Raw genomic sequence first — 25,128 nt, 5'->3', positions numbered from 1 at the left:
CACGAACCCGCGTCTGCTGCCAGCACAGCACTCTGCTCGTGACGGGACCCCCCCTGCTTGGGGACACCAGCACAGCCCTGGGCTCGTGAGGGGACCCCAGCACAGCCCTGCTTGGGAACACCAGCACAGCCCTGTTTGGGGACCCCAGCACAGCCCTGCTTGGGGACCCCAGCACAGCCCTGCTTGGGGACCCCAGCACAGCCCTGCTTGGGGACACCAGCACAGCCCTCTGCTCATCAGGGGACCCCAGCACAGCCCTGTTTGGGGACCCCAGCACAGCCCTCTGCTCATCAGGGGACCCCAGCACAGCCCTGTTTGGGGACCCCAGCACAGCCCTCTGCTCATCAGGGGACCCCAGCACAGCCCTGTTTGGGGACCCCAGCACAGCCCTCTGCTCATCAGGGGACCCCAGCACAGCCCTATTTGGGGTCACCAGCACAGCCCTCTGCTCATCAGGGGACCCCAGCACAGCCCTGTTTGGGGACCCCAGCACAGCCCTCTGCTCATCAGGGGACCCCAGCACAGCCCTATTTGGGGACACCAGCACAGCCCTCTGCTCATCAGGGGACCCCAGCTGCCAGACGATGGCTCCTGCCAGCGGGGCTGTGGCGTTTGTACGTCTGTCTGCTTATGGCAAGAGATGAGATGGGGGGACGGGGTGAGACCCGCTGTTTGGGTCGGTGTTTGCGGACATCCCTCCAAGAAACGAACTCACTTGTTTAGCTCCAGGCTTCTGGTCCATGGGCGTCATCCGTAAGGTCTTCGCCTCTTTCTCGTACTGGCAGTAGTACTTCACCCAGGAGATGCCCAGCGCCCCTGCACACACACAAGGAGCTGGAGTCACAGACAGCACAGCCCTGCAGCTCCAGGGACCGAAACCGCGGGGACACCCCCTCACCAGGGACACCCCACTCACCAGGGACACCCCACTCACCAGGGACACCCCCCTCACCAGGGACACCCCTCACCGGGGACACCCCCCTCACCAGCATCTCCACCCGCAAGAGCCAGGAGGAGAGGAAGAGGGGAGGAAGGAGGAGAGGAAGAGGGGAGGAAGGAGGAGAGGAAGGGGGGAGGAAGAGGAAAGGAAGGGGGGAGGAAGAGGAAAGGAAGGGGGGAGGAAGAGGAGAGGAAGGGGGGAGGAAGAGGAGAGGAAGGGGGGAGGAAGAAGAGAGGAAGGGGGGAGGAAGAGGAGAGGAAGGGGGGAGGAAGAGGAGAGGAAGGGGGGAGGAAGAGGAGAGGAAGGGGGGAGGAAGAGGAGAGGAAGGGGGGAGGAAGAGGAGCGGGTGAGGAGCCGCCTCCATCGCCCTCCGAGAAGGCGGCTGGTGAAAGGGCGTTTGTGGGACTCTGGTCCCCAGCCAAGCCGGCCTGGCCAAGCCCAGCCCAGCCCGATGCTGGCAGGATCCTACGTGGCTTGAATGTTTGTTTCACACAGACACCACTATTTTCTCCTGCCGGCGAAAACTTGGCAGTGAAGACAACAGCGTCTTTAGAACACTCTAAAGTCCCTATTTATACCACACTAGATTTATTGTCACTTTTCTTTGCTGTCTTACCTGAACCCCTTTATATTAAATACTTCAGCTGATATTTTTTCTGTATTTTTTTGTAAGTCGCAGTGTCTGGAGGAACAACTCTCTTCATACTCCATTTATAGGGGAAACACAAATGGGGGCGGCAGGCAGCCATTAGCAGGTAGGGACGTGCCACATTTGCTTGTGCCTAAAATTCCTGTCCATGTCTTTTCTTTGAAAAGCAGGGTAAACATACATACAAATATATGTATCAATATATTTGCATATATAATCCAAAAATGAATGGCTCACAGAGCAGGCTGTGTGCAGACCCCGAGGTCACAGCTCTGCACACAGGTTTGTCCCGCGTGCTGGTGCCTGCGTGGCCATGTGAAGCTACGACGAGCATCTGTAAGGGGCTGGATCTGTGTGATTTGACCCTGCACAGGATCACGAGCAGCCTGGCTCCCGGCAGCGCAGCTCTGCCGGTGCACAACGCCCCAGCCGCGCTCACGGACCCCGGCAGCGCTGGGCAGGACACCCGGCTCCCGTCAACACAGCCAACGTGCGACCGGCCAGCGCTACAGCAGAGCCATCGGTCTCAGCCCACCGGAGCGCAGGGCAATTAGCTCCTCGCTTACACGGCTCGCGTAACGCGGGGCAGGCTGGGTGCCACCGCCGAGCAGGCTGCCAGCTCCGGGGTCCCGGCGCACAGCCGGGCGATGCTGCGGCTCCCGGCACAGCCGGCTCGCCCTTCCCTACCGCCTGGAGGGGCATGCAAAAGCCATTACATTTCTCCTGGGTGTACAGATAGCCCTCGATGGTCGGCTGCCCGGGGAGCTTGCAGGTCAGGGGGGCTTCCTTCATCCTCTTCTTCAGGTCTTCCAGCTCCTCCCGTGTGCTGGTAAAATGATTCCTTGTCTGTTCAGAGAGAATGCAAAGAAGCACATCTGAACATGAACAAAGAGCAAGCTTCAGGTACCCCTGCTCAAAATCCAGGTGCTCTGGCAGGAATCAATCGGTCCCCAATGTACAAAACGTGGAAGCCACTGCACAAATTCACATGAAAACTCCAGCTCTCGGAACACCGGGCTCTTAAAGCGTGATTGAACGGACAAGGCTTAACACACCGTGTGCGGAATGGTGTTGAGGAGTCACGACTGGGAGGACACTTGCTCTTTCAATGAAAGAACCTTAGCACATTTCAAAGCAAGGTGAGGCAGAGGGAGCACCTGAGCTGCTCCGGCACCGCTGCTCAGGTAACAGGTGTATTCCACAACCACGGGCGCCCACTCCTCAGAAGATCGTGCTGCACCGCTGGGCATGGGATGGCTTTTAAAGAGGGTTTTATGAACACCTCTCAGACCAATTCACAAGCCAGCAGCAAACTCAGCCTGGCGCACATTCACGGCTGCTGTTGCACGGGAATGAGCGTCGGCCACGAAACGCTGAGGATAAAAGGAGCAGGACACAGGTATTTCCCCGTGGGAGCACTCAGCCAGCGAGGGCCTTACCGAGGCACGTTGTAATCTGAGACCGTTAACATCAACATTGGAAGCCTTTTTAGAAGATGTGTACAATTTCGATCTCATGACATTGGAAGAAATTATAAGGCTTGTTTATGCACAAGGTTGAATGGTATAATGGCAGTGGTCCCCCTCCTAGACAGAGAAAAGCGTGATAACAGCACCTGCTGCAGGCGGTCTTGTGCGGGAAAGGAGAAAACACATGTGAACTGAGAGGGAAATAACTCTGTCTGCACCTCCCACAAGGCAAACACGGACAGCTTGTCTTGCATGGAAAAGCCTTCCCAGCAGAGGCGTTTAAACACAAACGAAATAGAAGTCACATGCAAAAAATACTTGAGCTGGGCAGGAACTCACATTCTGCAGGCTGAGCTGGAGCTGCTGTTTGTAAGGGAGGAAATCCTGCGTCAGCTCCACCGTCAGGTTGTTGTAAGTAAAGAGGCTGTGGAGAAAAGCCAGCACCTGCGAAGGAGAGAAAGGACACAGATCAAACGTCTATATTTCTGCTCAGAGGAAAGACAGGACACAGAGTTTCAGAATTTACATATACAAATATAATGGTTTTCCTTACAATTCTAGAGCGATGCAAGTTCTAGTATGACTTATCCACCGCAGAGTCCCTAAGGCCCCCGTCTACCACCCACACGCTCGTCCTGATAACACACACCCAGAACGAAAGACCCTGCCGGGAGAACCAGCGCAGCCCCGCAGGCTGCTCGTCCGAGTCCCGCCGGACCCACGCTCGGCCACGTCCACGGAAGGACAGAGCCACCCCGGGACAGGGTCCTTGGGCACGGGCGCCGGCGCGTCCCGCTGCACCCGCGCGGGCAGCTGAGCCGAGCAGAGCATGATGCGCTCCATGGCAGCTGACGCTCACCGCACACAGGTGTGGAGATAACGCATAACACGGTGTCCAGCCTGCTCCTCGGGACAGACCCACGGACAGGAGGAACAGGGCTGTGGCCTCACCAGGTGCTCCAGCAAACCCCGGTGAGGCTGTTCGGCTGCAGCGCCCCACGCGTGCAAGGTCAGCTCCTGCTCCACCGCAAGGTTCCCCGGGACCAAATCCAGCCCGGTAACTCATCCCTTGTGGCTGTCAGCAAGCCAGCACATCTGAGCATCAAACAGCAAGGCCTGCACAGAAAGGCAGCTCCTACCGGTTCAACAATGCTGAATTTCTTGCTTTCTTGCACTTCCTGGATCTGGTACACATACTCGAGCGAGGACTCGAAGAAGTTGTGTCTCTCTTTGTCAACCTGAAGATCAGCCTGGAAAAAGAGGGAGAGGTGAAAAGAGAAAATCCATCCCACCTAGCTTGACGACATTTGAGTAGTGTTTGTCTGTCAGCCCACAAGGAGCTCTGTCCTTGCTTAAGAAAAGCCAGCCAAAGGTGTCCAGCCCAGGATTTGAACGCTCTGAAGCGGAAGACTGGAGCACTGGGCATTCTCCTCTCTTTTCTGGCTCCGCTTAGAACCTCACTCCCCTCTGCGAGCACGAGGCTTTCCCGAAGCACATCTGTGATTTCAGCACAAGTTCCTCCTCCACCCGCAGCTGCTGAGGACAAGGCCACCGTCACGCTCCTCCCGCCCGACCCCGGCAACCCCAGCGCTGCAGCGCCGGGCGGCACAGCGTGGCACGCCGCCTTACCACGGCTTACGCAAAGCTCGCCTTGCAAAGACGCTTGCAGGTTGATCTGACAAGTGGTCTGGCAGGTCTGGTTTGATCCAGCTGCTCCGATGGGGCTGGAGCGGCTGGTGCCTCCCGTTCTGCCCGTTCGTGTGCGGCCGCGGCCGAGGGGCAGCCCCCGTGCACCGCCCCGCAGGCACCGGCACCCACAGCGGGCTGCCAAAAACAGTCAAAACCAGCTGCTTTTCAGCCAGATCGGCTCCCCAGGCCAGTTCAAAGGCTGCCAGGAGAACTGGTCACAACCCTGCACTGTAAGAACAAGCGATGACGATGCTTAAAGCCACTACTGCCATTCGACACACGGGGAACTGTCACCTCAGCTTCCCTGGTCTCATCCACGTGAACAGGCTGTGGGTAGATTTACTTGTTTATCAGCTTCAACTGGTTACTGGAAGGGATGGTTTTTCAGCCCCTTTTTAAGATCCAGATTCTGTTCAGGACCCGATGGGAGAAAACTCCATACGCACCTCCTGTAACTGGGATTCCTTCTTTTTGGAAGATAAATGCAAATGGCGATCCAGCATAGAATAAAACTTCTCACCATCCTTCTCGAACTTCTTCTTTCTTTCCTGTAGATGCAAGAGTTGAAGCACAACCAGTTGTTGGTGTTTTCCAGACACGGTCACGCAACACCACCCAGACCTTCTGTGTAATTCAGTATTCTTATGGCAAATTTCTGGCGGACCCACCCAGAACAGCCGGCCACCGGCACTGATTTACAGCTCGTCGCCCACACTGGATTGAGTTGCACCTCGACACTGAGCTCCGGCAGAACGAGAGCAAACAGGAGCAAGTTAAAACAAATCAATGTCCAGAATGAGAGCAAAAAGAGACATTTGAGAGCAAAACCCATCGAGAAGCTGCGGTGAGGACGCGGCCGCGCGCTCCTGCCTCGCCGTGACCGTGAGCGCGCGGGGGACTGCGGCGACCAAGGCACAACCGTGAGCAGATGCCAGCTGACAAACACTCGGATCAGACGGTGAGTGAGCCACCGCCGGCCACTGAGAGGCAGTTATATTGCTTAAATAAGGAAATTCCAGCCGGGCAGAGGCCTCGCTGTCAGGTCCAAGTAGCTGAGGACTGGTGTATACATACTACAGAGTATCTACAGGATGCCCAAATCCTCTGTCTAGCTTTTGAAGCTCAGGAAAGTGGAAAGCAGGGTGATGAAAGGCCAGCCTGCCGTGGAATTACTGGTATCTTTCAAGTTATGTCCTAAAAGTTCTGAAATGCTGCTCTCTTTCCCCGCATTCAGAAATCCATGAACACGCAAACTCACACCAACACAGGGCAGACGGACCCTGCCACGCTGGCTGACACCAGCGATTTTCCTCATGAACTCAGCAGCGACCGCAAAGTTTGAGGCTGCATTTCCTAAATAGGGTCTTTTCTCTTTCTTCAGTGGGTTCTCCTGCCATGAAGTTTTGCTTCCCCGTTCCAGCAGCACGGGCTGCCCGGTCTGTCCGAGATGTCCCACCGGTGGGGCACCCAGGGGTTCCCACACCGGGACCTCGGCCGGGCGCGGGTGCCCCCAGCCCTGCCCTGCTCAGCCCGTCGCTCCCGCTGCCCCGGTGCCTCTGGAAGGAGAAGGGTTGTTTTCTGGTGGGCTCACGTGGGCAGACACTCGTACAGTTTTACTGGAGCACATGCAGCTTGGAAACCTTTCTACCCCGGTAGTTACTGCTCCAGCCCCACCGAGACCCCGCAATTACAAGAGCCCTGCAGAGCAGTCAGTGTATCTTCTGGTGTCGTCCCCTGCACTATCAGGGATACTGGAACTTCATGTTAGCAAATCCACACCTCAGAAGAAAAGAAATCCCCATGAAATCCAGAGGAGCAGAGAGTCCTCCGAGAGCGAAACCGAATTTAAGCAGCCCCACAGCTGCGGAGCCGATGCCAGGAAGGGCTGCGAAAACAACCCCCACCCTCGTGACTAACACCCCGAGCAGCCCGGCCCAACCCGGAGCGGCAAAGCGTTCGCAAAGCAGCGACGACCACGTCTGCAGGGCCACGCTTCTGCGTTGGCCGTGCCGCCACACGCCACGTCCAGGGCAGGCAGGAACCTGCCTTCGCTTCTGTGGCCAGGAGCCACCAAGCCCAAGGCCGCAGCCCCGCGGTGACACGCGCCGCACCGCGAGCTCCCTGCAGCTCACCGGGGACGGCCAAACCGCGCAGGTCCCCACGGCCCCAGCCATGGAAAGGCAGCTCCAAACCCGGCCAGCCAGACGGAGCTGTCCCCAGGGAGGTGGCACGCGGGGGTGGCCTCTCGGCACAGCAGGGTCGGCGCCACCCCTGGGACGGGGGATCGGGAACGACTGCCGAGGTGGGCACCAGCTGGAACGGCAGTTTTGGCACTAAAAGCGGGCCTGCCAATCATCTCCCACTCCGGCTATTTAACATATACTGAAAAGCAGAGGGATGAACGACAAATCCCTCCTGATTGTCAAGTCAAAGCTCCTAACAGCTTGTTGGCTGCTGAACAGAGCAAGCCAAGACAGAAAAACAACACAGAAAACCACCCAGACTGAAGCACAATCTGGAAACATGAGCACAAATCAGTTCCTCATGAATATTCAGCAGAGGACAGCACCACCTTCCCACTAACGCTTGCCAAGTCCAAGAAGCCACCCAGCCTCCCTGTGTTTGCTCAGCAGGGAAAGCAGGACGGTGCCAGCCAGGCAATGCAGCCACGGGCAGAGCCGCCCGCTGCACTTCCCGCCCCGTGCTGCAACCTGGAGAGGCGGTCAGGAGCGCAGATGGGGACGCGTTCACCATCACTCCCTGAAGGCAGCGCTGGGTGAATCCAAACCCCATCAGCTGGGGAACCGCAAACGGCGGCTGGAGCGGAGCTGGAAGGAGCCGTGGCAGCGGGTCCTGCTGCGCCGCCCCCGGCACACGGGGGGCGCGAGAAGAGAAACGTGTTCCCATGGAAAATATACCTCACACCGGAGTTCAACCGATCGGTGTCATGCACCACCAGTTGATTACAAAAAGATCATTTCTAAAAAGTAAAATGCCACTGTGGGGGGCGTAGAAAGAGCATTTCTATAAAAGCACACTCAGTTCCGCCCGCTCTTTTCCCCCCATCCCCTGTGCTCTCCCGAATGCTCCTTAGATCTTGCTCCCACAGAGATAAAAACAAGTAGAAGTTACTGTCCTCCCTTTTTTCTGAAATTATTATGAATGAAACATTAATAATAGAATTAACTATGTGGTTTTAAGAATACATGTTGCCTCCTATGTAAGAACTTTTCAAGACAGACTGCATTCATTCAGCACCCTAGAGCACAGTAAGTGTTCCCCCAGCAGCTTCACAATGAGCCCAAAGAAGCCTTTCCCCTTCCATGTTTTTGCTTTGCGTCTTCATGTTTGGTTTGGGGTTTTTTCTTAAGAAACAAACCCAAAACCGTCTCCTTCCGAGTGGAATCAGGATGAAACGTGAGCTGCTGCGAACTGTCAAACCGGAGCCCCCGGCCGCTCCCTCCTCACGCGACCCCGCGGTGCCACCCGTGCCCAGAAACGCTGCAGCCCAGGGGCTCCCAGATCCTCCGCTGGGATTCCTGATGCCTCCACACAGAAACGTTCACCAACGAGCCACGGGGAAAGCACCGATCCGCCGGGGCCGTGGTTAAGGTGGCTGGAGGGGGCGCCGCGGCGGGTGCGGTGACAGCGGGGCTGCCCCACGCGGGAGCACAGGCTCTGAGCGGGGACACCCCCGCACCCGCACCCGGGTTAATGCAGACTCAGATGTGTGAGTCAGACGGGCTGGCTGCAGCCCAGCCACAGCCACCACAACGACCCCATTCAACGGCTCTTCCTATCTGGCTTCAGCATCTTGCAAAGAGAACAGAAAACATCTCACAGAAGGCGACTCTGCCAAAATACGGGAAGCGAAGCAGAGGGCACAAATTCTCTGTGTCATGTCTCCGGTCTGCTCCGCAGCCCGGCCCGGCTTTGTGCTCACCCTGACACCCGCGCCCGCTCACGGCTGCAGGGTGGCATCGGAGAAACTGTCGCCTCCGCACGTGTCCCCTGCCGGCGCGGGCTCACTGCGAACACGGTGGGTGCACCGCGCTCCCCTGCGCCTCCTGCGCCCAGCAGCTCCGCGGGGCCGCGGCACAGCCCAGCTCGCCGAGGAACGGCCGTGTGCCGCGGTGAAGCTGCGCCGGCGCCACCAGCCTCGCGCTGCTCCTGCCGGGCGGCAGCGCCGCAGTGACAGGCGGGCACTGACCCACGGGCACGGACCCACAGGCACTGCCCCATGGGCACTGACGCAGGGTATGGACCCACAGGCACTGACGCAGGGTACGGACCCACAGGCACTGACCCACAGGCACTGACCCACGGGCACTGACCCACGGGCACTGCCCCATGGGCACTGACGCAGGGTATGGACCCACAGGCACTGACCCACAGGTACTGACCCACGGGCACTGACCCACGGGCACCGATGCAGGGTACGGACCCACAGGCACTGACCCACGGGCACTGACCCACGGGCACTGACACAGGTTATGGACCCACAGGCACTGACCCACGGGCACTGACCCACGGGTGCGGACCTGCGGGCACACGGCTCTCGAGCAGAGCAGGCTCTGGCTGCAGACCAAGTCATCCTCACACACCTGAAGCGCCGCTCAAGAGAAAAACAGCCCAAAGGACACTGTAATACCCTCATCTTAACCTTTGCAGACTGTTGCCCTCTTGACTTCAGCGCTCCATAAACAGAGAGGAAAATAAGCTTGACCTTGTCCCCACAACTCCTTCCCACGACCACGTGCTGGCCCTGTTGTTAATGCAGACGGATAACGAAGGGGGTTTCTCTCAGTCCTCGGCACGTCCACGTGCTCAGAACACAGACGCCGGCGGCAGGGCCCGCGGCAGAGCCCTCCGGGGAGCGAACGTCACCCCGCGCTGCGCCACGAGGCGACGCTGCAGCACGGCGCTGATCGGGGTCGCTCCTCAAACCCCGCATTTATCAAACGTCAAAGACTCCAGATGGGCTGGGCTGAGTCCAAACCCCAAGCGTTCTCCAAAACGCCTCCATTTCTGAGCTGGTTCAGGGCCAGCCCTATTTCAGGCTGCTGCGGAGTAACGTGGAACCTGGACTTCTTGATAGCAAACAAAGGAAAAATAATCTCCTCTGCTCAACATGTGCAGGATTTGCTTTTTATAGTTTGTTTCTTTAAAAGCTTGATCCATCTGAAAGACTCATCAGACGCTTTATTTAAACATTTCATAGCAAAAGCCCTACGACTGCGATCCAGCTGGGACTGCCGGCCCCTGCTCCTCCTCCCTCCCGCTCCAGCGCTCCCTTATCGATGGGAAGCATTTTATTCTCAGCAGCGCTGAACTGACAAAGGGGAGAAAGGGGAAGAAGCGAGAAGTATCTCCTGACCACCGCTCGGAACAAGCGCCCCTCGCTCGGGATGGACACAGCACTGGAATCGGGCCAGGAGAGAACCCGGAGAATTCAGGAAAAGGTTTTGGAGCCTCTTATGATTGAAAAATCAGACTAAAAGTCACGGTACAGGCTGCCTCGGGCCAGCAGCTGGAAGTGGGCACCAGACGGGGGAGCTTCTGAAAGCACGGACTCAAAACGTAGTACAACAACCTCCACTTTTTAAAACAAAACAACACAACTGGATCAAAATACCGAATTCAAGCATAGCAATAGAAAACGCATCTGTCAAATTTAAAGCAAGCAATCAATCAAGCCTTACCTTGGTGAATCCTATTTGCTCCTTCCGGAAGTTTTCCAAAGGTTTGATCAGTAAGTCACTAGCGTTTTGTACCTACGGTGCAAAGGAAGAGTTTAATTACAGGACACAGATTCATTTTCTCCTGAACAGGGCCAGATGCCAAGAACTCCGAGATTTTAATGTCTCCAACTTGCACATTTATTCTCTGTCCGTAGGTAAAGCCACTTAACCCATCCGTATCCACTTTTCCCCATCCAGAATACACAGACACGGCAGTGACGGCACAGGAGGCTCTGGGACATGCTGTGACAGCTGGGTGTCCCCAGGCTGCCACCAGCCCTGTGTCCTGGGACAGTCCTGTCAGCGACAGCCCCGCGGCCCAGGCTGTCCCCATGGGACACAGGAGGTGGAGAACCCGTCCCCTGCCCGCACAGGGGACCCGCGCAGGGGACCGGTGGCGCTGGCCGGGCCAGCAGCCTGGCGCGAGCTCCCGCCGCGCAGGAGGCCGAGGGGCGCGGAGCCCAGCAGCGCGCGCCCGGCGCTGGGACAGCTCCGCACCCAGCCCAGCCTTCGCCTTCTCCTGGAATTGGGGTGCAGGGGGAAGCCGGGGCTGGCGCCGCAGCGGGAGCACGTGGCTCTGCGGGAGCTGTGCCGCGGGGACCTGCCTGCTTGCGCTGGCAAAAGTAACCTAAAAATACATCTTGCCTCTTCTTTGTTAATCCTGTTTTGTCACAGACCAGGCTGTCAGCGCTCAGACACACCTGGCTGTGCTGAGCACACCCGCTGGGGCAGGCAGGGCGCTGGGGCTCGGGGACAGCCTGGCACGGGGGCTGGGACACTGCGGGACCACCTCTCCCCCCAGCACCTCCCTGTGCTGCTCGGGGCCCGTGGCAACGGCGCCGTCGCCAGACGTGGTACAACGTGCAATAGTGCCAGCGCTACCAGCTGCCCTCCCATGGGAAGCTTCACACCAACGTACGCGGTGCTGTGAATTAGCATTAAACACAACGACAAGGCTGTAATTATCAGAGCACAGTTCAGGTCATCTTACCATCATGGACCTCTCCAGCTCTACCTCCTGGAGCAGCTCCGCAAACTCCTTAAAGGACTCGGCTGTAAAGAAGAGGAGAGGCTGGTGAGCGGAGCCGGGACGTGGCACGGGGGACGGGACAAGGCGCAGTACCCGAACCCGGCTGCACCCCCGCATCGCCTCCCAAACGCTTGCCAAAAACCGGAGAAGAGGTGGTGCCTTTTGGCAGGAACCCAGCGAGGCAAGGCCATGGGGGTATTTATTTACACACGGGAGGGGAGCGCCTGCTGCCGGAGCAACGAGGCAGATAACACCTTGGGAAGATGATGTTAATCAGCTTCATTAGAGTTGTACTGCAAAGCCAGTGAGGCAGGTGGCAGGGAAGCGGTAAATGAGCGGAAAGGGCGGCTGATGGCCCCAGGGAGCGCGGTGGGACCGGCTCTGCGGGCAGGATGGGGCTCCTGCCCTGCCTGGACGCTGCCGGCAGCACCAGAACGGCCCCGGCGCCTCTGCCGGAGCTGGGAGGAGCTGGAGCCTCTTCCCAGGGCCAGGGCAAGTCTGTGAAATGAAAACAGCCCAGAATGACAAAGATGACATTCAGCAACACGAAGAACAAGGTCTGTGTACCTAAAGAAGAAAGGTAGCAGGTACAGAACCGGTCACGGACATTGACACCACACTGACCGCCCCGCTCTCTGCCCACCAAAGGGAATATGGGACAGGGCGAGATCTGTGGCAGGGCAGAAAATGCTCCCAGCAGGAGACCCCTGCAGCACCGAAACCGGGAGACGGCCCCAGCCCGGGCTCTGCGGGAGGGGTGGGACAGGGCTGGGCAAACACCTGCCCACGCACACGGGGCTGCGAGCCCAGCGCCCGCGGGAGCCGCCCGGGGTTTGCTGGGCAGGGTTCCCACGGTGCCGCTCGGCACAGTGCTGGGGACGGGTCCCACGGCCCTGGCCACCCTCACGCTGCCGGCTGTAACCCCAGAGCGGCTCTGTAAGCCCTGCACGGCTCTTGCACGGCACTGGAGCGCTGCTGGGCCACGTAAACACTGCCTGAGAAGGAAGCACAGCACCTCGGAGCGCCGGGCCGCTGGCAGAGCCCTGAGCAGAGCGGCACATCCGGCTCGGCACAGCCGGCTCGGCGGGGAACAGACCGGGGTGCAGCGAGGCACATGCGGCAACAGTGCATCCCCGTATCGGATGCTCTGCCTGCAAACCGAGGGCCCTGTGCCCGCACCCCCAGGCGGCAGCTCAGCAGAAACGCCCGTCCTCCCGCTCAGCGCCAGCCGGAACGCTGCCGCAGCGCCAGCACGGGCTGCCGGGCAGAGCCCTCGCTCTGCGGCTGCTGAGACAGACACAAACGGGAGAAACCACAGCCTCGTGACACGGCCCCTCCGCTGGCATCATCAAAACACAGCCGTCCTGATGAGTCAGGAGCTTCTGAGCTCTTCCCGAGCAAGGGCTGGGGAGCCGGCACAGGCATCGTCCTCGTGGTTCATCACGCCGAGCCGCGGGGCTGACACACCGACTGTCACCGCGCTTACTCAGCACCGTGTAAACCTGATGTGTGCACAGACACCGGCAGCCTGAGCCAAGACAGGAACTGTCGCAAGGAGAAAAACCCAGGCTTGAACTTACGAGGAAAATGTCAATGCCTAATATTTTCAGTAGATTTCTTTTCCCTCGCTCTGCAGGAAGGCTCCAGGCACACGTTTCCCAGCTGCGGTCACAGAGCAAACTCCACCTTTGTCCTTGCACCACGGACACGGGGCTCAGCCTGCACCACGCTGCCGAGCAGCCGTGTGGGGAGCACCGGGGCAGACCCGCACTGCCGGCCTGGGGACACTTCCAAATCCGGCAGGGCAGAGCAGGGAGGCTGCCTGCACCCCTGCCTGCACCCCCTGCCTGCACCCCTGCCTGCACCCCCTGCCTGCACCCCTGCCTGCACCCCCTGCCTGCACCCCCTGCCTGCACCCCTGCCTGCACCCCCTGCCTGCACCCCTGCCTGCACCCCTGCCTGCATCCATCTGCACCCCTGCCTGCACCCCTGCCTGCACCCCCTGCCTGCACCCCTGCCTGCATCCATCTGCACCCCTGCCTGCACCCCCTGCCTGCACCCCCTGCCTGCACCCCTGCCTGCACCCCCTGCCTGCATCCATCTGCACCCATGCCTGCACCCCCTGCCTGCACCCCCTGCCTGCATCCATCTGCACCCATGCCTGCACCCCCTGCCTGCATCCATCTGCACCCTTGCCTGCATCCTCTGCCTGCACCCCTGCCTGCACCCCCTGCCTGCATCCATCTGCACCCTTGCCTGCATCCTCTGCCTGCATCCCTGCCTGCACCCCTGCCTACACCCCCTGCCTGCATCCATCTGCACCCCTGCCTGTATCCATCTGCACCCCTGCCTGCACCCCCTGCCTGCACCCCTGCCTGCATCCATCTGCACCCCTGCCTGCACCCCTGATCCGGGAACTGCCTGGGAGCACTCGCTGGCTGCTGCCCAGAGCCAGGAACATCAGCTGCTTCAAAGCAGAGGAGCTGTGGCTCCTGTGCCTGGGAGGGAGGAACAGCCGCCGGATCACATCGCTCCGTCCCTCTGGGAAGGAGCTGCGGGTGGGGGTGACAGTCGGAGGGACCGCAGCAGTGTGACTGATGACATCCCCAGGGAAGGTGCTGCTCACGACCAACAACACGAACCCAGCATCTGCATCCGGACTCACCCTCGCAGCACCCAAAGCCCTCACCTGACCTGGGGGTGTCAGCTCTCCGCCCACACACAAAGAAAGCAGTGTGCCATTAGTTCTGCTTCCAGATCAAACACGGCCCCTGAAGTACAATAAGAAGTGCCTGTGGATGTTTTGCTTCGTTCCCATTTCCTGCACATCGAACGAGCTCCCACGCAGATCTCTGGCATCCTCGGGGAGACGCCAACACCCTGCTGTGGGGTGGGGAACCGGGAGCCTGGCAAAGCTGGGGGTGGAACACAGCACAGGCTGGGAAACCGGGGACCACTTCTCCAAACAGCAAAACAGACGTTCTCCAACAAAAACAGAAGTAGGGAAACACGCTCATTTCACCACGGAGTGTTTCACTTTGCTGGGATCTCCCGTGCTCCTCCACCCACGACCCCACATTCAACCTTGGCCACTTCCAGCAGTTCTCCTCCGCACAGCCCCACGGCAGCAGCCCCCTGCCCGCGGGCTCCGCTCCCACCCGGGACACGGGGGCTTTGTCCCCCCAGCCAAGCAGGGACCCTCCTCTCCTTGAGCGGCTCTTTGCTTCAGATCCCTCTGCTCCCAGGAGGAGCGTTTATAAGGCAACGGTTTCCCCTCCCTTACTCAGATGTGTTTGGAAGTTCAGCACCTCTACTGTTACATTTGGAGGGTGACTCATTTCCAGCGGGTTTCACCTAGAGACTTTCCATAAAGGAAATCGGACTTTGAATGGTAAGCTGCAATCTGTTTCAAATTGCTTTAAATAAAACAACCCCAAGAACAGGCTTCACTTCCTTCCCCTTTCGGCCACGGCCGAGAGACCTGACACCAGCAATACCACCCTGGCCGCTGCTCTCCAGCAGCAGCCTCACAAACACCTTCTTTTTTGCTCTTTCTTCCTGTGTCTGGCCCCCGGAGCAGCCCGGGTGATGGCACACGGGCACCCCCAGGGCTCTGTCCCATGGCCAGGGTCACAGCGGGGGCTGGGGGATCTTGTCCCCCCAGCACCCACACCCCGCACCCTGTTCAGCAGCGCTGGCTGGGCCAGGAGCAGGATTCATTTCAACAGCGCTGGCTTTAGGGCATTTAGGTCATGGGGTTTAGCGCCTGGTGCAGCGGTGCCACCTGCACAGTTACGTGGGGCTGGCAGGGACCTAAAACGGCTTCAGGATGGCTTATCCCATAGCAGACGTAGGGAGCAGCATGATGCTGGTGCCACAGGTTCCCACGGCACAGACTGGCTGTTATTTTCCATACGACACACGCAGCGATTCCTTTTTCCCAGCAGCTTGCAGCCTGGTCCCTCTTCCAGGGCAGTGCTGGTTTTGCAGGGCGTTTCCAGCAGAGCGAAGGCAGCTCCGGGAGCAGCGCCCGCCGGGCTGGGGACAGGGGCTGGTGCCCGGTGCCACCGGCTCCCAGTCCAGCGCGGCACGGGGAGCGGGGCTGGAGCTGCAGAAAACAGCTCCCACCCATTATCCGCTGAACCGGGGACATGAAACTCTACCCGTGAAAGTTCAGCTTTGTAAAATGCACTAGGGAATCACTTTGTTTTTTCACTGCAAGTAACACGGTGCGTGTGCGGTGCAGTGACCGGCGTGTGATGCTGTTCGAAAGCCGTCAGTGCAGGCACATTCCTAGAGAAGGAGAGGCCTTCTCATTATTGAGTTTGCATCAAACACTTACCAATATTAATCTCATCATCCGTTAGCGTGTCACCGATGAAGTCGAACTGAAAGGACTGCAGAGTCTGGGAGAACTTCTGTACTGCCGATGAGTAACCTGGAGGAGGACAGAGCAACAAGGCTGTGTATTTTTGAAACTGTTATACAGAAGGAGCAAGTCTTAGAAATTTAGCCTGCAGGGAACAAAACTATAGGGAGGTGGTTAGAAAAATCCACAGGCACCATGAATGCCAGCACTCCAGAAAACATCGCAGTGTTAATACCCACTAAGGGCTACAAAGAGCACTTGGTTTTGTTTTTCTTCCTCGGTGTTGTTGAAAATGCTTCTACAATACTGATGGATGCACCGAACCGCAGGGCAGCCCCTCGATAGCCTCGTGTCCCGCTGCACGCCGGGAGCGACCGCGACGCGCTGGTCCTGCGGGAAACGCGCGGCTCCGCGGCAGCACCGGCACAGCGCAGGGCATCGGCTGCACGCCTGCACCACTTACACACTTCTCGGGGGGGTTAGTCTGCCTCCAACACACACCCAGGAGACAAACGGGAGGCTGAACCTGCGAATGGGACGTGGACAACACAACAAAAGCAAAGGAACACTTTCAGACTTCGATTTACGCTGCTGTTTTCCCTCGTTTCGGACCGCGGCCCAGGCTGGGCTCCTGGGGGCACCAGAGACGGCACCGTCTGCAGCTCAGGACGCTGCAGCGTGGGAGATGTGACGGCACCGGCAGGGACGTGCGATGGGCTCCCAGCCCCCTGTGCCGAGCCGGGCCGGACCGCGGGACACAGCCGCGCTGGGGCACGGCCGGGCTTTCCACTTCGTCTGTGCAAATTAACAAAACAGACATGCACGATCGCTTTTGCCATCAGTTGTTAAATCTGGAGGGAAACAACAGCCAAAAGCGAGGAGCGAATTAGTGAGGAATTGCGTCTACACGGAATAGGCTACCCCTGCATTTCTAACCTGACAAAAACGGTGATCTGGGTGTATTTTTGCTCTTTTCCATTGCAGACCCAGTAACAAAGGAACTATCACCACGGCAGCAAACACGGGGTTTCGGAAACACTGCTACAAAGGGCAGAGAAAAACTTGACAACGCTGAACTGAACGTTGGGAAAAGAAACGAAGTGTTGGTGAGGGACCCCGGCAGGTCCCCAGCTGCTGCGCTCCCCCGGCCCCAGGCAGGGGCGCCCAGAGCCCGGGGCACTCGGGGACAGCCCGGTCCCCGCTCTCCCCTCAAAAGCCTCGTTGAGCGGTTTCCTCCGAGGGGTCAAACCTTTGCTCCTGAATGGGCAGATTCAGGCCTGAATGTGGCTTTTTAAGCACAGCTGCCGGGGGGCTGAGAGCGCGTAAATGGGTGAACTCCAGCACAGAACGGTGCCATTGATTTGGTGGAAAACCTCAGCAAATAATTCACTCTCAGTCCCCGCAGCCTTCGCTCCAGGCTGGGGCCGCGGGCCCATCCAGCTGGCGCTCAGGGAATCTTTGTTTGTCCCCACAAACCCTCCTCGCCCCCCGGGTGCTGCTGACAGCCCCTGCCCGGCCCCTCCTCGCTCCTTGGCCGTGCCTGTTAGCGGGTGAACTCCCACCACCCCAGTTAAACGCCCTCCGACCCAGCCCCTCCAAAAGCCAGCGGTAGCCACGACAGCTCCAGCATCCCCCGGCCGGCACGGCGCTGGATCCACCACGGCCTCCCCTGCCCCGCGGGGCGTCTGTCCCTCTGTCCGGTGTCCGTCAGACCGCGCTGGCGGTGCCGGGCAGGGCGGGGGGTTTGCGGGCGCCGCGCACGTCGTTCAGCCCCGCACCGGAGATGCGGCTCGGCCAGCTGCTCGCCTCTGGTTTACAGGCACAGGAGCAGGGCCACAGCAGAGCAGGGTTTGAAAAAGCCAAACACAATATATTTTAAACAGAAAAAGATCAACTGTATAGCTGATTTAAGTTACATTTTTGTTTCAAAAGGTTGTCTGGCCTGAAAGTTTATTTGCCAGTTGTCTAGCTGAAGGAAATCCAAGTGGACGTGCTATAAACCACATCTCACATGAGCTTAATGGTGGAAAGAAGAACGAGCGCCCCTTAATTAGTTCAGTGCTGTTTGGTTTTGCCTGGGATGAATAATTTTTTTCGTTTTGGGGAGACATCCCCATCCTTCAGCAAAGCTGGTGCAGGAGGTCCGTCTGCCAGCAGTGGCCCTGGGTGCTCCCCCCGCTGTGCCACCGCGCTGCCCAGGCCAACAGGTCCTCACCGTCCCTGCCCCGCGCCAAGGTGACAGCCGCCAAGGACAGCCCTGGGGGAGCCGCCTGGTGCCGAGCGCCGACCCCAGCACAGCAAAACAACCGCGGAAGATGCAGGGCTAGGGGAGGAGAGGCCAGCGCGGAGGGAGAGCCAGCGCCTGGCCCGGCTCCCGGGCCGGTAATGGAAAGCAGAGTGTACGGACCAGCGCGCCTGGTCCCCGCACACGTACGGAGCCCTGGCTGAACGCCGGCGGCTCGCAGAGCTACAGGCGCGCAGGACGCACAGCACCGGGTGCTGCGCCGGTGTTAACCATGGGGTGTTTATTGGGGAATCAACACGGGGTGACTCGCAGCTGCCTCACTGCAGCAGAGCCCGACGGCACCGCACACCGAGGGAACGCAGGATGCTCGTGCCCAGGGACTGTCCTGTGTCCCCCAGGGTCCCGCAGCCGGGACAGCACCGGGCCTGATGTGGAGCACAGAGCATCGCCACGCGCTGCTCAGAGACACTCGGCGAGGAGTCAGCCCTTCCCTCGGTGGCACCCGAACAGTGGCATGGTGACACCAGGGGACAGGGATGGGGGGGCTGGGGAGAACGGGCTGAGCTCCCACAGCATGAGCACTGCAAACCAAGCAGGGACACCCCGCAAACCGAGGGGGGACACCCCACAAACCGAGCGGTGACACCCCAGCAGACCGAGCGGTGACACCCCACAAACTGAGCGGTGACACCCCACAAACTGAGCGGTGACACCCCTGCAGACCGAGGGGGGACACCCCTGCAGACCGAGCAGGGACACCCCTGCAGACCGAGCAGGGACACCCCACAAACCGAGCGGTGACACCCCTGCAGACCGAGCGGTGACACCCCACAAACTGAGCGGTGACACCCCTGCAGACCGAGCAGGGACACCCCTGCAGACCGAGCAGGGACACCCCACAAACTGAGCGGTGACACCCCTGCAGACTGAGGGGGGACACCCCTGCAAACCAAGCAGGGACACCCCACAAACACAGGCAAATCCCCCCACAGCCCCAGCCTGCTCTCGGTGCAGCTCGGCCGGTTTCCATGGAAACACACCAAAATGAATTCGACCAGGGATGCTCCAGGACTGTTCTTCCTCCAGCATCCAGCAAGCGATGCCAATGTCTGTGATCTGCAGCCACGATAACCTACTGCAGGAAAAACGAAGCCCTCTGCACAGAGCCCACCCGAGCCGTGCCCGGAGCACGGCGCAGCAGCTCCAGCCGCATCAGTCTCAGGAGGCACACAAAGAACCTTCCGGTTGTGTTTCTGTACGCACGAACACACCTCCAGAGGCTGCAGCGTGGAGGGACGTGCCCCACAGCCCAAAGACCGGGCTCAGACCCTCCCTCCAGCCTTTCGCAGCAGCCGTAGTAACCAAAGACTACCAACAAAAACTGTTGCTATCTTCGCAGAACCCATGGGCTTCTGAGAAAGCCCAGATTGCCACCGGGAGGTGGCTGTGCTTCTGCTTTTTCTCCCCAATGCTTAGAATTTAAAACAGAAGGAAACCACTGCGGCAGGACAGAGCCCGCGGGGACACAACCCAGGGACCGCCGCACGCTGCCACCGGGACGAGCGGACGCGCCCAGAGAACGGGGCACGGGGACGCTGCTCGAGACGGCACGGACGTGCATCTTGAATTGGCTCTGCACTCCTCAGAGGAGGGCCACGCTTATTTAGGATCCTATCTGTACAACTGCAACCGTTCCCTGTTGCCGAGAGAGGAAAACACGTCCCCGAGTACCTGGCAATGGAAGTGGCAGTGACAACCCCGCTGGTGGCAGCTGCAGGGGCCACCAGGAGCAATGTGCCCAGGAGGGCTGCGCTCAGAGCGCCTCGGGGCACAGGGACAGGGCTGTAACAGAGGGAAAGCAGCATGAGTTTTAGAAAGGAACCATTTTAGAACACTGAAAAACAACAAAACTCCCCCGAGCTGCTGGTTCCCCCGCCCGAGGGCACAGGACAGAGGGCCCTGCACCCCACGATCAGCAGCGGCTCCACCGTCCGCCGCGAGCACCCCGAGCGGTTCTGAGCTCTGGCACCGCAAGTGAACAGACCCAATGTACGGAGGAGATCCAGCTTGGGATTTTGCTTCTTTCTTCTCTAGCCTGAGAACAGAAATACCAAAACCAGCCACAGAGTCTTTTTTTCTTTCAATTAAACAAACAAAAGACAATAAAAGTTCGTTCTGTACTTCAACAAGAGCATTTTAAGCCAAGGGCAAGTTTTAGGGTTAGGAACTGAACTCTGAAATGCAGTTTTTCAGGGGAACGTAGCCAGACCCTGGTGCACGGCAGCTGCGGACGCACCTCCGTTTATTTCTTCCCAACACTTGGTCACCATGGAACACGTTCCGTGCCCTCGGGGGCGCTGGGTGGGGACAACAGCCCAGGGGAAGAGAAGCACCGCTCTTCCCGCAGCGCTCGACGCTCCACAGCCGCTCAACACAAACAGCTGGTGACTTGTACGGACGAGGGGAAAAACAACCTTCCTGTCAGCCTCCCAGATAGTTCCAGATCTGCACAGGCACCTCGCGAGGCAAACAGCACTCCTGCTGCTCCATAAATGAGAGACGGTTACCGCTAGGTAATGAAACAGCCCAGCACTGCACAGCCAGCACGCTGTGTTCACCCACGGCAAGGTCGCGGGGACTCGGCAGCACCGACACATCTCGCAGAGCCCATTTGCACACATTGATACGGGTTTATCACAGAGCCATTTGCACACCCTGACATGGGTTTCTCTCTCAGAGCCCATTTGCACACCCTGACACGGGTTTATCTCAGAGCCCATTTGCACACCCTGACATGGGTTTATCTCAGAGGCCATTTGCACACCCTGACATGGGTTTATCTCAGAGCCCATTTGCACACCCTGACATGGGTTTATCTCAGAGCCCATTTGCACACCCTGACATGGGTTTATCTCAGAGCCCATTTGCACACCCTGACATGGGTTTATCTCAGAGCCCATTTGCACACCCTGACATGGGTTTATCACAGAGCCCATTTGCACACCCTGACACGGGTTTATCTCAGAGCCCATTTGCACACCCTGACATGGGTTTATCTCAGAGCCCATTTGCACACCCTGACATGGGTTTATCACAGAGCCATTTGCACACCCTGACACGGGTTTATCTCAGAGCCCATTTGCACACCCTGACATGGGTTTCTCTCTCAGAGCCCATTTGCACACCCTGACATGGGTTTTCCACTTGCCAGCATGAACTTCTAAAAATAACTGCCTATATTTAGCTGTACTTTACAAATCTTTTGCAAAGGAATTTGCTGAATGTCTAACACCTCCGTTACACACTTACCGCTTCTAATCCGCCCTTTGTTGCCCGAGCCTTCCCCAGGCTGCAGCTCCCCCCAGCAGCCAGCGCAGCCCGGGCTCCATGCAGCAGAGCACGGCTGTGGCTCACGTACAAACACATTTCTCAGTAACCGTCTCTGCCGAGGGACCTTTTCTTTGCAAGCTGGTTACTGACTGCTGTGCCACCACCTGAACTCACAGCCCACCCTCTGCTACCCCAGCTGCTCCCTGTCCTAAACCTCATCTTTCATCCTCATAAACTCTCCCCCTTGGTAAGTCCACAAACTCGTTTGACAAGCATGCTTTACTTATTAATTTAAAAAAAAGGCCAACACAGCGATTCTTCCAATTTATCGTGTATTTTTCATGCTTGTTTTACCTCCCTTACCCACCGAAGGAGAACTGCCACAGCAAAGCTGGCAAACCTGGTGACGCTGGATTGCAGCTCGGGGAGGTAAAGGCACTGCAGGGCCTGTCCGGCTGCCCCGGGCAGGAGAGGCTCGGGCTCCGCTCCGGAAAAACACAACAAACCCAAGCAAGCAAGGTTGGAAGGACAACCACACTTTGGGATGTCTTGGTCTGTTTTGGAGCAATCTGGATGCAAGTGAGGCGGGTTACGGTTTGGGGGGAGAATGATATGCTCTTCCCCCACCTCTGATTAAGTGAGCACTAATTATCCAGCACCGCTTTCCTCCCCTAGACCTTCCTAGTGATCGACGCCGTTGATCAGGAAGACGAGCAGGCAGCGCAGCCACCGTTCTCCCAGTGACTGGTTTGTGCTGGTCTCCTGGAGGGCGGCACTTGAGCCCATATTTGTAATGTTTTTATAAGCATTCTATATGGATTCATTTTCTGTGATGCTTGCCCCGACGTTCGTCCCGGGCAGCGCGGGGCCCCCGGCGCAGCCTGTGCCGCACAACCCCCGCCGGCACCACGCACCTCACGACAGGCAGGAGGTAAAACTACACTTGGAACACCTGAACTCCTCAAAAGGTCACTTCCAGCTCTGGTATTTTATGGCCTTTCCAACCAATCTCGCAGCCCTGCAAACCTGGAGGGCTCCTCCAGCGAAACTGGAAAAAGAGCCGAGGCAGAGCGCCCAGGACGCGCGGCTAACTGCAATGGAAGTCGGGAAAGATTGGCAGCCTTGGAAATCGGCAACAGCGCTGAAATGCATGTTAAGAAATCACACAACTGTGATTTGTCCGGATTGCGTACGTCACGACACCCACCCGGTATTGTCAGAGGGGAAACGACCCAGCCTTCCCCACCAGCTTCACCCCCCGGGTCACGGACAAGGGGCAGCAGGAAAAGCCCCGCGGCCCCAGCAGGGCGAAGGGGCCGGAACGGCGCGGCTGCCGCCAGCCCCATCGGGTGTGATTTCACCCCAAACTCGCACACCAGCAGTTCCCTCCTCGGCGACGCAGCTCCAGGAAAGCCTGATCATTCAGGCAATTATCACATTTTGTATTTCAGTTGAGTTAAGGTGACGCAGAGGAAAACACATTTCACAAGGACTGCAGCACCCAAGGTGCCGGGAGGCGACACCGCGAGCACCGGGCTGGCGCAGCTGGGACAGGGTGACACGGCCCAGCTCGGCACCGCCGCGCACACCTCCAGGGCCAGGCTCAGCCTGACCGCTCACGTGAGCTCTCACAGCAATAACCAATGTTTAGCAAATGCTCAAAGGGCCACCAAGACAGAGAAGATTCACCAAGGAGAAAACGCTGGCGCAGCCTCCTGGTCCCCCACGGACCAAAACCCGAGCACGGGGGCTTGGCTGCTGCTCCACCGGCACCAAGTGCAGACCACCTGGCGTCCAAATACACCCCCCCAAAAAGCTGAGCCATAGCAAGCAAATGAATTCTCTTGTCCCTGGGGAGGAGCAGCTGTTGAGACGGGGCCGAACAGCCCATCTCCGGGGGGCAGCGCCAGAACCGCACACGGAGCGGCCGCTCAGCCAGGACAGGCCGGAGCTGCACGAACCCTCGCGGTGCTTCGGGCGCCCGGCGCTCCCAGCCCCACCGGCAGCCCAGCCAGCTTTTGGCACGGTGCTCTGGCGTAAGCGCAGGAGAGGGTGTGCTCCAAGAGCCGCGGCTCCCTGCTGCATAGGCAGTGCGAACGCAGGAAAACAAACACGAAAACAACAGCCCGTTATCCGGGGCAGAGCGTTCGCGGTCCCCACAGAGACATCGCATGATCTGCGGAGCCCGAGGACGCGGCTCTCGCCGCTCTCCCGCAGCCGCCTTCCACGGGCAGGGCTGGGCGGGCCGGCGCTTGGCAGGCAGCTCCGCGGCACGGCCAGGGCTCGCTCCCCGCACGCCAGCGCCTCAGAGTTTCCTTCCATGGGGGCGCGGGGAGAAGAGCGGGAGCCAGATGAGTCACACACCGTGCGAGGGAAGCGCCGCCAGCAGCCCGGGGCGCTGCGCACGGGGCAGCGCGGGGAGCCCCATCCCTCCGGCTGCGGGGCCGCCAGGAGCTGCCGGTGCGGACACAGCGCAAGCCCAGCACCCCCGGAGGGGCTTCACGAGAGCCCCCCCACCTTTGGGCACCTGTGCAGCCCCACGTCCCACCAGGGCTCGGTGACCCCCGCACCCCGCAGGTCCCCAGTCCGTCACTTGATGCCGCAGGAATACATCATGTCCCTGTTCTCCATTTCCACAGCTACATGGTTTAGTAAGATAACAGAATTACTCGTTTTAAAAACATCCAGCCTCAGCACTTCATAATCAGCCTTGGCTGGAGGAACAGGATAAAGTAAAAAAAAGGAGAGAGAACAGACTGCAAAGAGCAACTTGAATTCTGGGCTTTACTTATTTTTATAAACATTATCTCAGGCTACCCAGCTGCTCTTATTGTGATTCGAACAACTCGTGACTGCACATTCACCTGCGCGGAGAATTCGGTGATAAGAAGGGCCGCCAGACACAAGGGCAGCGCTGGAAGGTTCCCCAGCCCTGGGGGTCGCCGCTCCGAGGGGCTCGGGGACAGCGCGAGGTCTGCGAGGAAAGCTGGAGCCGGCGTGGAACGGTCCATCGTCACCACAACAACCACAGCTTTCCAAAAGCTTTGTTTTTTCTTCATACGTATCAGAAACTCAGAAGGCTGACATGTTTTAAATGTCTGTTTGATGCTTTGTAAGAAAAATAACTGCTGCCTGTGTAATTTCAGCAGTAGTTTGAAAGGCGCTTTCATTTCGGCGCGGTCAAGGTCTGTACAACGGCTCTGCCTGTCCCCAAGGAAGGAGCCTGTCCCCAAGGAAGGAGCCTGTCCCCTTGCCTATGAACTCCCCGTTCCTCAAGCTGTGCAGAAACTCTGAACCTCCCAAAGGCAGCACTGACCCCCCCGACACCCCTGCCCCGGGCTCCCCACCGCAAACCCCGCCCTGGGCACCCCGGTGCGGGTGACAGGGACAGGAGGGGACATGGCGGGGGTGGCTGTGACCAGCGGAACCCAGCAGCTCTCGGGGGGTTTGGGACCCCACCAACACAGCAAAGCAACGTGCAGGGCGAGCAAAACCCAACGGACACCCCAAGCGCCCCGCAGCTGGAGCGGCAGATCTGTCTGCTCCGCGTCCTTCCTGCCGGCGGCGGGAGATACGGCTCTGGCTGGGGAGGGCTGGCTTCTGGGAAGGGTTTTCTGTTCTTTTATTTTTCTATTGTTTCCCAGTTTCTGGTTAAAAGCATGTCTG

General features: G+C 58.8%; 1 protein-coding gene across 1 annotated transcript in view; it reads right to left on the bottom strand.

Moving 5' to 3' along the window:
• The window catches only part of OPHN1 (oligophrenin 1), a 57,326-nt gene that overhangs the window by 26,427 nt on the left and 5,771 nt on the right, over positions 1-25,128 (bottom strand). Inside the window, exons 2-9 of the mRNA XM_065846172.2 lie at positions 15,861-15,956; positions 11,480-11,541; positions 10,450-10,521; positions 5,194-5,295; positions 4,198-4,308; positions 3,398-3,502; positions 2,306-2,435; positions 716-816 (exon numbers count right to left, since the gene is read on the bottom strand). Coding sequence (XP_065702244.1) covers positions 716-816; positions 2,306-2,435; positions 3,398-3,502; positions 4,198-4,308; positions 5,194-5,295; positions 10,450-10,521; positions 11,480-11,541; positions 15,861-15,956 — 779 coding nt within the window. The remainder of the gene's footprint in view (positions 1-715; positions 817-2,305; positions 2,436-3,397; positions 3,503-4,197; positions 4,309-5,193; positions 5,296-10,449; positions 10,522-11,479; positions 11,542-15,860; positions 15,957-25,128) is intronic.

This window comes from Patagioenas fasciata, chromosome 11 (assembly GCF_037038585.1).
Source record: "Patagioenas fasciata isolate bPatFas1 chromosome 11, bPatFas1.hap1, whole genome shotgun sequence".
NCBI lineage: Eukaryota > Metazoa > Chordata > Aves > Columbiformes > Columbidae > Patagioenas > Patagioenas fasciata.
This window is presented reverse-complemented; position numbering and strand designations above follow the sequence as displayed.